The following is a 12,101-nucleotide window of genomic DNA, read 5'->3' as shown; positions in this document are numbered from 1 at the left end:
GCATGTAATCGTATTGTATTGCATAGATCGATGCTCTTGGCGTCAATCACTGGAATGTCTGATTATTTACAGACTGCTGTCATACTGCTGAAATATTAATGAATGTGATGTTAAACAATAAACATATAGAACTTTTAGATGTGGGGCTCAACTTGGTAACTGTACTCATTATGTAGATATGGTAAACTATTAGTTTTCAATAACCCGTTGTGATACTTCTCACTACAAAGTGTGATGCTATCAGCTCACGGCGAGGAGAAACCACGGAGATTGTCTACAACGTCCGATGCATGTAACTGCGCATGTCCGTTGTCCTTATACCAGAGGGGGTCGGCGTGATGTTTACGCGCATCTGACTGCGACGCTGGGAACTGTGATTGTACAGGCAGAACGTTGCGTCACTTGGCGTCCCTGGGATGATTGGCCGGACTGGTTTTCCGCCGAAGTTGTGATGACAGCGTTCAGCAAACTCTCCATAGCCCGACATTCCTCTGTCGTCCATGCGCGATTGGAACCAAGGGAGGTAATCGGGATCTCCACCCGTCCGCTCCTTACAGCACGGCAGTCTGTAAAAAGAGGTGCCACAAAATATTTAACCCAATGCAATAACAGTTTAATCGTCACAAGTCTTGGCTTCTATTTTCCACATGGATGCAATGCGTGAAGCCCATCTCTCGTGAACGCCGGGGCGGTGGGGTAGCCTCGTGGTTAAAGCTTTCGCTCATGACGTCGAAGGCCCGGGTTCGATTCACCACATTGGTACACTGTGTTAAGCCCATTTTTGGTGTTCCCCTCCGTTATATTGCTGAAATATTGCTCAAAGCGGCGTCAAACCATATCCAATCACTCACTCACTGATGAGGGAGTGAGTGAGTTGGGTTCAACGCCGCTTTTAACAATATTCCAGATAAATTGCGGCGTGTCAGTCTACAGCTTAATGTGGTGCTGACAACCAATCTCTCTCCGAGATATTGCTGGACTATTGCTACAAGTGACGTAAAATCACTCAACATTGCATGTTGGAACACCTCCGCAGAGGCACATCTACATTGTGAGAAAGAATTTCCTTCAAAACACTTTCCCTTGGGCTATCCCATGTGGTGTTTGTGATATTTAATGTTACGTCTTTTAAGTAGCTACATTGAGTCAACTTAAATATATAGAGGTGAAATTTGGTTCAACGGCATGTTTAAGATTATTGCAATTATGTAGCGCCGTGCATGCGCGTTTGTGTGGCTGCATGTACTAGTTCGGTTTTATTGTGCTAGCCCCCTGAGATATCATGCCGCAGTTTAACATGGATACCCCACGCAGACACAGTGCACTGACTCAGTCCTTGTTTTACACCCTAATGCCGAGCGCCAGGTTGGGCAACAAATACCCTCCTTTACGTCTTTTGGAATGACGCGACCGTGGATCGAACCACCGACATTCCGTTCGCCTAGGCAGACGCTCTACCCACTTAGAGGCGGTCTTTAAAATATAACTTCACCAGCATCGGACAACTTGCTATTCCAATAAAAAGTACAGAATGTAGTCTTATCGTTAAAGCCATTTGTCACTTTGACAACCAGGCTCTAATTCCTCACATGGGCTCAATGTATAAAGTCAGTTTCTGGTTAGCCGGTTGTGATATAGCTAAATGTTGGAAATGGCGGCGTAAAACTATACTCACTCAATTTGTAAAAGGTGTGGCTGTGAGGATATTTTACGAAACTTCAATTAGTCATCACTTACTTTGACCTTGACCTTGACCTTGACCTGTACTTCCGGTTGGCTGAAGGATGGATCTAAGGCCACTTAGTCCAGGCAGACCACTCAGACCGCTCAGATCACCGAAGCCGCTCAGACCACCAAGCCCTGCGCCGACCCTGAGCCCTGCACTGTTGCTTATAGACGAAGCTCCCTACAACAACCAACGTAAATCACATGTCCATAGTGCCGTCGGTTTGGGAACTGTTTCATATGAGGATTGCGTGGTCACAATGAATCTCACATACACATCAGAAATTGACGTTAGCCGACCATTTGATATTCTGTGGTGGTGGGTGGATGGAGGTGCTTATGAATAGATAATTATAATTCAGACTTTTGAGAAAATAAGAAATTATCTGCCATAATATCCAGCCTCCTAAATCATAATGGGATATAATGACATGCATCAATCAAGTCAGCATGAATGACCACCCGATTCTGTCAGTCGCCTCTAACGACAGGCATGGGTTGCTGGAGATCAATTCTAACATCTTCACGAAGGTAAGTTTGTTTCAGAGGATATAGCAGGATTAGGATCAATATTGCCAAAGCATGAGAACATGTGCTCAATGAAGAGGTTTTATAGGCAATCAAGTTTTAAGATATAAGCCAGATGCTGTTTCCGTGCCACCGTAATAAAAAGTATCTCCGAGAGACTGACTGACCTGGAAAGACGTCCTGGTGTTGCCGCCTCTTAAGATGAGGTTGCTGAGGGTGGGGTTGACACAGTTGCTGCTTCTCGTCTCATTACACAACGGCATCCCGGAGCAGGAGGAGGTGAGGAGACAGGGTGGAAGGAGGGGGTCCACTGGCACCATAGGGGGGACCATGGAGATGAAGAAGATGTTGTTGCCCTTCTTCTTTGACGTTGTGGTGGTGGCGTTGGTGGTGCTGGAGGTTGGGGATAACGTCGTCGTCTTCTTACCTCCGAACCACTCGGGAGGGAATGGATATGGGATCAAGATGGGGCTCATTGGGGAGTTGGATTTCTTTTGACTATTCCCATTACTCATCATGCCATTCATCATACCGTTCATCATGCCATTCATCATCCCAGAGTTCATCATCCCAGAATTCATCATCCCAGAATTCATCATACCAGAGTTCATCATACCAGAGTTCATGCCCATACTGTTAGAAGACGTCTTCTTCGAGGGGATGTTCAAGAAGGGTGGGAAGAGTGTCACTCCGGATCCCATCATTCCGGAACCTATGGTGTTCATGCTCCTCATCTCCATGCCAACTCCTCCGCTCATCATACCACCATTCATGGGCATCATACCACTATCAATCCCCATCCCTCCCATCAGGCCGGTATTCACCATCCTCATGCCTTGGTTCATGGACGACTGCTGCTTCTTCCAACTCCCCTGTTCAGGCTTCTGTTGCATCTGTTGCATGTTTTGCATTGGTCGTTGCATAGGCTGTTGCATTGGTTGTTGCACAGGCTGCTGCATAGGCTGTTGCATTGGTTGCTGCATAGGTTGTTGCATTGGTTGTTGCATAGGCTGTTGCATTGGTTGTTTCATTGGTTGCTGCATTGGTTGTTGCATAGGCTGTTGCATAGGCTGTTGCATTGGCTGTTGCATAGGTTGTTGCATAGGCTGTTGCATAGGTTGTTGCATAGGCTGTTGCATTGGCTGTTGCATAGGTTGTTGCATAGGCTGTTGCATAGGCTGTTGCATAGGTTGTTGCATGGGTCTTTGCATCGGCTGTTGCATAGGCTGTTGCATGGGTCTTTGCATTGGTTGCTGTCTTGGCTGAGAGAAGGTCCTTCTGGGTGCATTATTATTGCAGGGGACTTTAGATGGCCAGTCACACTCGCTTGTTGCTGAGTTGAACCTCAAGTTAGCAGGACACACAAGACGTACATATCTGCCTCCAGCGCACTGTAAGAAGGCCTCGCAGCTGCTGGGGTCTGCAGCAAGACCCTCAGTGCAGGTGCCCCCTGCCCGTTGTCCAGTCACAGCACATGCCACAGCCAGGACTACACCTGCGAGAACCACGAACGAGATATTTAATATGAAAAACTATTTTACAAGTTGTAAAACCACTAATTTTAGTTCGTTATAACCGTAGTTCGTTATAAGCATATACAGCATATGTACAGCAAATGGTCGGGACAAAAAAAATAAGTTCTTTATATCCGTCAGTTCGTTATAAGCGCGTTCGTTATAAACGTAGTTTACTGTCATCTGTTTCCTTGGCCTTTGTATAATATTCAAAAGAGGGAAAATCAGAACATGAAGACAACACAGTGTTGTTCCCCCGAGCAGCATCGGAAACAACCGATGAAACTTGAAGACGCTATCGTACAATAAGGGTCTGCCTGTGAGTGAATGTTGTTTAACGCCACAGTCAACAGTATTTTAGCTCTGCCATGCCTCCCTCAATCGTCTGAACCAGGCAAATCCGAGACTGAAGCATTGACAACGATCCACGCGTTCGGGACACGAGGACACATGTTGCCAAGTCACTGAGCCAGACCACCCGAATCTCTTCAGTCAGACCTTGTGACAAGCAATGGATACGGGAGCCCTGTACATTCCCGGCAAGAGAAGAGGAGACCGATGACACCAATGTTATCCGTGCTTGGAATATGGATTATTTGTCAATTAAAAAAAAGTAACTTATATAACTTCATTTGTTTAATGTAATTAGTAATTTCGCATTGTACCAGTAAATGTATGCCTTCTAACACATGAGAATGTGAGTTTAGTCTACAATGTCCCCAAAGGACAGGGCAGCGAAATGTGTTAAGTTTGTACATCGATCTAATAAAATCGTCACTCTCAAAGTGTGATAACATCGGCAAAGAAATCCAAAACTGTCGTGCTTTTAACAGCTTAATGGTTTCAGCAAGCGATGTCATCCTGCCTCACGCTTGCAAGCTTAGAGCTACGGGCATAACTTCAGATGAAAGTGAGTGAGTGAGTGAGTTGGGTTTGACGCCACTTTTAACAGTATTCCAGTTATATCACGGCGTGTCAGCTTAATGTGGGAGGAAAACCCGAAATGATGCAGGTCTCAGACGTTTACCACTTCGGTGAAACCCACGAGCACGGGTATGGTGCTGACAAACCTAGAAACATAATCGGGGCGAACCGGGATTCGAACCCACTATCATAGGTTCAGATGAAAGTAACCTTAATGGTTCAGGTTAACATTAATTAAAATTGTTATGTGTAATGAGGTATTGACTGTCTCCAAATAGTTAATGTGCAATCATTCCAAGAAAAGCTCATATAATATACCTCTCCCCTTCCCCCCACCCCCGCCGCCAAACCCTCACCCACCCTTCTGTTCCTTCGGACCTGTTACAAGTTCAGTCAATAGAGATGTTATTTGTTTTCTGATTAAACTAAAGGCACTACACCAGTATACATGTCCTCAGAACTCACCTATGACAGCAAGCCAGTGCCTCCTCTGCGTGTCCATCATGATGTACGACCAGTAGTTGACTTGGTTACTATACTTGTCTCATCAATTTTTTCTCTTATAAGACCAAAACGAGCCCGTCACGTGATCACTGACCATCAAGCCGATCAGCCCCCGCCCATCACTGACCATTGTCTTCCGGGTCGCTCATGGCCTCGATGTCGCGGAGATGGTTAAGGGCCTGATGTTAGGCGAACAATTGTAATAAGATTTTATTAAATCTTCTATTTTTATTTACTTTATTTGTGAATACAGATGGATATTTTACGTGCTAAAAAATTCGGAAATAAAAATCACTATGACAACGGGCGTGTGTAGTTATGCTTTGAATACGGAAGCTGTTTCACGTTGCCACAGTTTCCTGTTTTGGTGGGTCTGATACACGTTTGTTTTTTGCATGTGGAGGAAAGGAAGTTAATAACTTTTTAACAATTTTTGTCGTCAACATGGAGATTATTCCGACAGCAACATTAGTGAGTAACTACAATTCTTCACACCTCCGCGTCAACAGGAACTCCGGAGTCCGCTATCGAGGCTAGTCCCTGTTTCTCTGGCGCTTACGCCAAGGTGTCAAGGACACCGCTTTACACGACGTCGGAGGATTTGCTGCTCTGTACCAGTAGAAGGGAATTACAAACGAACCCTGACCTCTGTGTCAACAAGACCACGTGACAGCGCTTCTAAGTCGTACTACAAGGAGGAAACATGAAACAAAGCTGCTTGTAATTCACCATGTTGTTGTCTGAACGCTGAATGAAGTCACAGCGACTGCGTGACATACAATGGGGGATGGAGATATGATATCATAATAAAGAAGGTGTCATATTTGACTTCCAATTAGATTGATAATTAGTGTATGGTGTAACAACATGGGAAGTAAAACCATGAATCACACCGTGGCGCAGTAATCAGTGACAGCTATACGTTCACGACACCGACATCTTTAACAACGTCGTCTCCGACACCAACATCATCTCGACTCCGCCGTAATCCAATGGTAAGTGGTACCTGTATAAATTGTGTACATTGTGCCTGAGTGTGGTGTCCATGTTAAACTGCGGCACGGTATCTCAGAGGGCTAGCACTATAAAGCCTGACCAGTTAAAATAGACACACACACACACGCATGCACGTCGTATACCCCATTAAACTCACCTCTATCCTTTTTCTGTCATCTGTGTAGTACACTTGGACCTTACCTTACTTAGTACAAGAGTAAAATGCAATTTGACAAAAAACGTCCGGTATACGACAGGATCCTGTGCACTTCATATTCTCGGAAAATATTTTTCAGCTTCTTGCAAATTCGATTCCTCCTTGCGTTATGTATATATTTCAAGGCTAAAGATCCAGTGGAACTTCGTAAACACGCATGCATGTCGCTATGTTGGTGCACAAATCTTTATCCCTGACGTTAAACACCATTCCTTAAGCCTCAACGTAACAACAGAAGGAATTCGGAAAGCCGGTGATCAACGGCGCCGCAATTCGTTGCATTCTACCCAATAGGTGTGTGAGCGGGTGTGCCATAGCCATACAAAAACCCATGTATCTGGGTTGGACCAAGATGGGTTTGTCAGCGTCATTTAACCAATGCACGTGGGTTTCACCCAGATGGGTTTGTCAGCTCTGTACCACCTAACAGATGGGGTCCGGTCAGCCCAGTGATCAAAGATGGCGCTAGTCGTTGCGTACTGCCCAAGCACTTGGGTTCCACACTTTAGACATGTCAAAGCCATACTACCCAGGCACGTAGATTTCACCTTATGGCGGCCTCAGCGCCGTACTACCCATGCACGTGGGTTCATCCCGATTGGTTTGTTAGCGTCATACTACCCATGCACGTGAGTATCATCCCGATTGGTGTGTCAGCGCCGTACAACCCATGCATGTGGGTATCATCCCGATTGGTTTGCCTGCACCGTACTACCCATGCACGTGGGTATCGTCCTGATTGGTTTGTCAGCGTCGTACTCCCCATGCACGTAGGTTTGACCCCGATGGGGGTGTCAGCGCCGTACTTCCCATGCACGTGGGTATCGTCCCGATTGGTTTGACAGCGTCGTACTAACCATGCAAGGGGGTATCGTCCCGATTGGTTTGTCAGCGCCGTACTACCCATGCACGTGGGTATCATCCCGATTGGTCTGTCAGTGCCGTACTATCCATGCACGTGGGTATCGCCCCGATTGGTTTGTCGGCTCCGTACTATCCATGCACGTGGGTATCATTCCGATTGGTTTGTCAGTGTCGTACTCCCCATGCACGTGGGTTTGACCCCGATGGGTGTGTCAGCGCCGTACTCCCCATGCATGTGGGTATCATCCCGATTGGTTTGTCAGCGTCGTACTCCCCATGCACGTGGGTTTGACCCCGATGTGTTTCTCAGCGCCATACTGCCCATGTTCGTAGGTTTCACCGAAACGTGTATTTTCCTTTGTCACAATTGGTTCTCTCTCACACTGGTACACCGTTCAAAGCGACAATAAACCGGAATTAAATATAATATATTGGCTTTAGAATGGAACATGATTATCTTCAACGAATTAAGCGAGCTTCACGTTCCAAGATACTGTAGGTGAGATTGTATGGGTTGGTGGATTGTAGGATGTGAGGTATTTGGTTCTTGGACGTTGTTGTGAGATTCCACCATCTTTTTTCTTGTTGGACTAAAGAGGTATAATAGAACAGTGTGTCACTCATTCACTTCTATAAATAGGGGTAGAGAGTAGGCATGGTTTATCCTTGAGATTAAATCATTTCATGTCACATTAGGGCGTCGTAAAACCTCATACACTCACACTCACTCACTAACACATGAGATATCACCCTCGACTAATAATTGAACAATCTATTTTCTGGAAATTCCTTTTCAAGGTGTGACGGTGGATTCAAAGGTGGATCGCCTTGATATGTGTTGCTAATCAACAGTAGGCTGATTGTGTTGTAGGCACAGTGAGAGAACAGTAGAGAGAACTACAACAGTAGTGAGTGAGTGAGTGTGTATGGTTTTACGCCGCTTTTAGCAATATTCCAGCAATATCACGGCGGGGGACACCAGAAATGGGCTACACACATTGTACCCATGTCGGGAATCAAACCCCGGTCTTCGGCGTGACGAGCGTACGCTTTAACCACTAGGCTACCCGACCGCCCCCATACAACAGTAGGCTGGGGGGTTGTAGGCACAATGAGAGAACAGTGTCCCAGATCGCCGTGATACTTGTTGTCATAAAACAGTAGGCTGAGTAGGTTGTAGGCACAATGAGAGAACAGTGTCCCAGGTCGACGTGATACGTGTTGTCATAAAACAGTAGGCTGAGTAGGTTGTAGGCACAGTGAGAGAACAGTGTCCCAGGTCGCCGTGATACGTGTTGTCATAAAAGAGTAGGCTGAGTGGGTTGTAGGCACAATGAGAGAACAGTGTCCCAGGTCGCCGTGATACGTGTTGTCATAAAACAGTAGGCTGAGTAGGTTGTAGGCACAGTGAGAGAACAATGTCCCAGGTCGCCGTGATACGTGTTGTCATACAACAGTAGGCCGAGTAGGTTGTAGGCACAGTGAGAGAACAGTGTCCCAGGTCGCCGTGATACTTGTTGTCATAAAACAGTAGGCTGAGTAGGTTGTAGGCACAGTGAGAGAACAGTGTCCCAGGTCGCCGTGATACGTGTTGTCATAAAACAGTAGGCTGAGTGGACTGTAGGCACAGTAAGGGAACAGTGTCCCAGGTCGCCGTGATACGTGTTGTCATAAAACAGTAGGCTGAGTAGGTTGTAGGCACAGTAAGGGAACAGTGTCCCAGGTCGCCGTGATACGTGTTGTCATAAAACAGTAGGCTGAGTAGGTTGTAGGCACAGTAAGGGAACAGTGTCCCAGGTCGCCGTGATACGTGTTGTCATACAACAGTGGGTTGAGTGGGCTGTATGCACAGTGAGAGAACAGTGTCCCAGGTCGCCGTGATACGTGTTGTCATAAAACAGTAGGCTGAGTAGGTTGTAGGCACAGTGAGAGAACAGTGTCCCAGGTCGCCGTGATACGTGTTGTCATACAACAGTAGGCTGAGTGGGTTGTAGGCACAGTAGGGGAACAGTGTCCCAGGTCGCCGTGATACGTGTTGTCATACAACAGTAGGCTGAGTGGGTTGTAGGCACAGTAAGGGAACAGTGTCCCAGGTCGCCGTGATACGTGTTGTCATAAAACAGTCGGTTGAGTGTATAGTATGCACAGTGAGAGAACAGTGTCCCAGGTCGCCGTGATACTTGTTGTCATACAACAGTAGGCTGAGCGGGCTGTAGGCACAGTGAGAGAACAGTGTTCCAGGTCGCCGTGATACGTGTCGTCATACAACAGTAGGCTGAGTTGGTTGGGGGCACAATGAGAGAACAGTGTCCCAGGTCGCCGTGATACGTGTCGTCATAAAACAGTAGGCTGAGTGGGCTGTAGGCACAGTGAGAGAACAGTGTCCCAGGTCGCCGTGATACGTGTTGTCATACAACAGTAGGCTGAGTGGGTTATAGGCACAGTGAGAGAACAGTGTCCCAGGTCGACGTGATACGTGTTGTCATAAAACAGTAGGCTGAGTAGGTTGGGGGCACAGTGAGAGAACAGTGTCCCAGGTCGCCGTGATACGTGTTGTCATAAAACAGTGGGCTGAGTAGGTTGGGGGCACAGTGAGAGAACAGTGTCCCAGGTCGCCGTGATACGTGTTGTCATAAAACAGTAGGCTGAGTGGGCTGTAGGCACAGTGAGAGAACAGTGTCCCAGGTCGCCGTGATACGTGTTGTCATACAACAGTAGGCTGAGTAGGTTGTAGGCACAGTGAGAGAACAGTGTCCCAGGTCGCCGTGATACGTGTTGTCATAAAACAGTAGGCTGAGTTGGTTGGGGGCACAATGAGAGAACAGTGTCCCAGGTCGCCGTGATACGTGTCGTCATACAACAGTAGGCTGAGTGGGTTGTACGTACAGTGAGAGAACAGTGTCCCAGGTCGCCGTGATACGTGTCGTCATACAACAGTAGGCTGAGTAGGTTGTAGGCACAGTGAGAGAACAGTGTCCCAGGTCGCCGTGATACGTGTTGTCATACAACAGTAGGCTGAGTTGGTTGGGGGCACAGTGAGAGAACAGTGTCCCAGGTCGCCGTGATACGTGTTGTCATACAACAGTAGGCTGAGTAGGTTGGGGGCACAATGAGAGAACAGTGTCCCAGGTCGCCGTGATACGTGTTGTCATACAACAGTAGGCTGGGGGGTTGTAGGCACAATGAGAGAACAGTGTCCCAGGTCGCCGTGATACGTGTTGTCATACAACAGTAGGCTGAGTGGACTGTAGGCACAGTGAGAGAACAGTGTCCCAGGTCGCCGTGATACGTGTTGTCATACAACAGTAGGCTGGGGGGTTGTAGGCACAATGAGAGAACAGTGTCCCAGGTCGCCATGATACGTGTTGTCATACAACAGTAGGCTGAGTAGGTTGGGGGCACAATGAGAGAACAGTGTCCCAGGTCGCCGTGATACGTGTCGTCATAAAACAGTAGGCTGAGTGTATAGTATGCACAGTGAGAGAACAGTGTCCCAGGTCGCCGTGATACTTGTTGTCATACAACAGTAGGCTGAGTGGGTTGTAGGCACAGTGAGAGAACAGTGTCCCAGGTCGCCGTGATACGTGTTGTCATACAACAGCTGGCTGAGTAGGTTATAGGCACAGTGAGAGAACAGTGTCCCAGGTCGCCGTGATACGTGTTGTCATACAACAGTAGGCTGAGTGGGTTGTAGGCACAGTGAGAGAACAGTGTCCCAGGTCGCCGTGATACGTGTCGTCATACAACAGTAGGTTGAGTTGGTTGGGGTCACAATGAGAGAACAGTGTCCCAGGTCGCCGTGATACGTGTTGTCATAAAACAGTGGGCTGAGTGGGCTGTAGGCACAGTGAGAGAACAGCGTCCCAGGTCGCCGTGATACGTGTTGTCATACAACAGTAGGCTGAGTGGGTTGTAGGCACAGCGAGAGAACAGTGTCCCAGGTCGCCGTGATACGTGTTGTCATACAACAGTAGGCTGAGTAGGTTGTAGGCACAGTGAGAGAACAGTGTCCCAGGTCGCCGTGATACGTGTTGTCATACAACAGTAGGCTGAGTAGGTTGTAGGCACAGTGAGAGAACAGTGTCCCAGGTCGCCGTGATACGTGTTGTCATAAAACAGTAGGCCGAGTAGGTTGTAGGCACAGTGAGAGAACAGTGTCCCAGGTCGCCGTGATACTTGTTGTCATACAACAGTAGGCTGAGTGGGTTGTACGTACAGTGAGAGAACAGTGTCCCAGGTCGCCGTGATACGTGTCGTCATACAACAGTAGGCTGAGTAGGTTGTAGGCACAGTGAGAGAACAGTGTCCCAGGTCGCCGTGATACGTGTTGTCATACAACAGTAGGCTGAGTTGGTTGGGGGCACAGTGAGAGAACAGTGTCCCAGGTCGCCGTGATACGTGTTGTCATACAACAGTAGGCTGAGTAGGTTGGGGGCACAATGAGAGAACAGTGTCCCAGGTCGCCGTGATACGTGTTGTCATACAACAGTAGGCTGGGGGGTTGTAGGCACAATGAGAGAACAGTGTCCCAGGTCGCCGTGATACGTGTTGTCATACAACAGTAGGCTGAGTGGACTGTAGGCACAGTGAGAGAACAGTGTCCCAGGTCGCCGTGATACGTGTTGTCATACAACAGTAGGCTGGGGGGTTGTAGGCACAATGAGAGAACAGTGTCCCAGGTCGCCATGATACGTGTTGTCATACAACAGTAGGCTGAGTAGGTTGGGGGCACAATGAGAGAACAGTGTCCCAGGTCGCCGTGATACGTGTCGTCATAAAACAGTAGGCTGAGTGTATAGTATGCACAGTGAGAGAACAGTGTCCCAGGT

The 12,101-nt window shown here is 47.7% G+C and overlaps 1 protein-coding gene across 1 annotated transcript; it reads right to left on the bottom strand.

Moving 5' to 3' along the window:
- Positions 1–342: 342 nt before the first annotated feature.
- Positions 343–5,196, bottom strand: LOC139471585 (uncharacterized). Its single transcript, XM_071253962.1, has 4 exons — positions 5,157–5,196; positions 2,421–3,748; positions 1,744–1,906; positions 343–566 (listed from the first exon to the last, which is right to left on the bottom strand). Exons 1-4 carry the CDS (start codon positions 5,194–5,196, stop codon positions 343–345), a joined length of 1,755 nt encoding a protein of 584 aa, XP_071110063.1.
- Between the last annotated feature and the right edge of the window lie 6,905 nt (positions 5,197–12,101).

This window comes from Haliotis cracherodii, unplaced genomic scaffold (assembly GCF_022045235.1).
Source record: "Haliotis cracherodii isolate W230 unplaced genomic scaffold, xgHalCrac1.p SCAF_23, whole genome shotgun sequence".
Taxonomy (NCBI): domain Eukaryota; kingdom Metazoa; phylum Mollusca; class Gastropoda; order Lepetellida; family Haliotidae; genus Haliotis; species Haliotis cracherodii.
The sequence above is the reverse complement of the archived record's forward strand: the minus strand, read 5'-3'. Positions and strand labels throughout refer to the sequence as shown.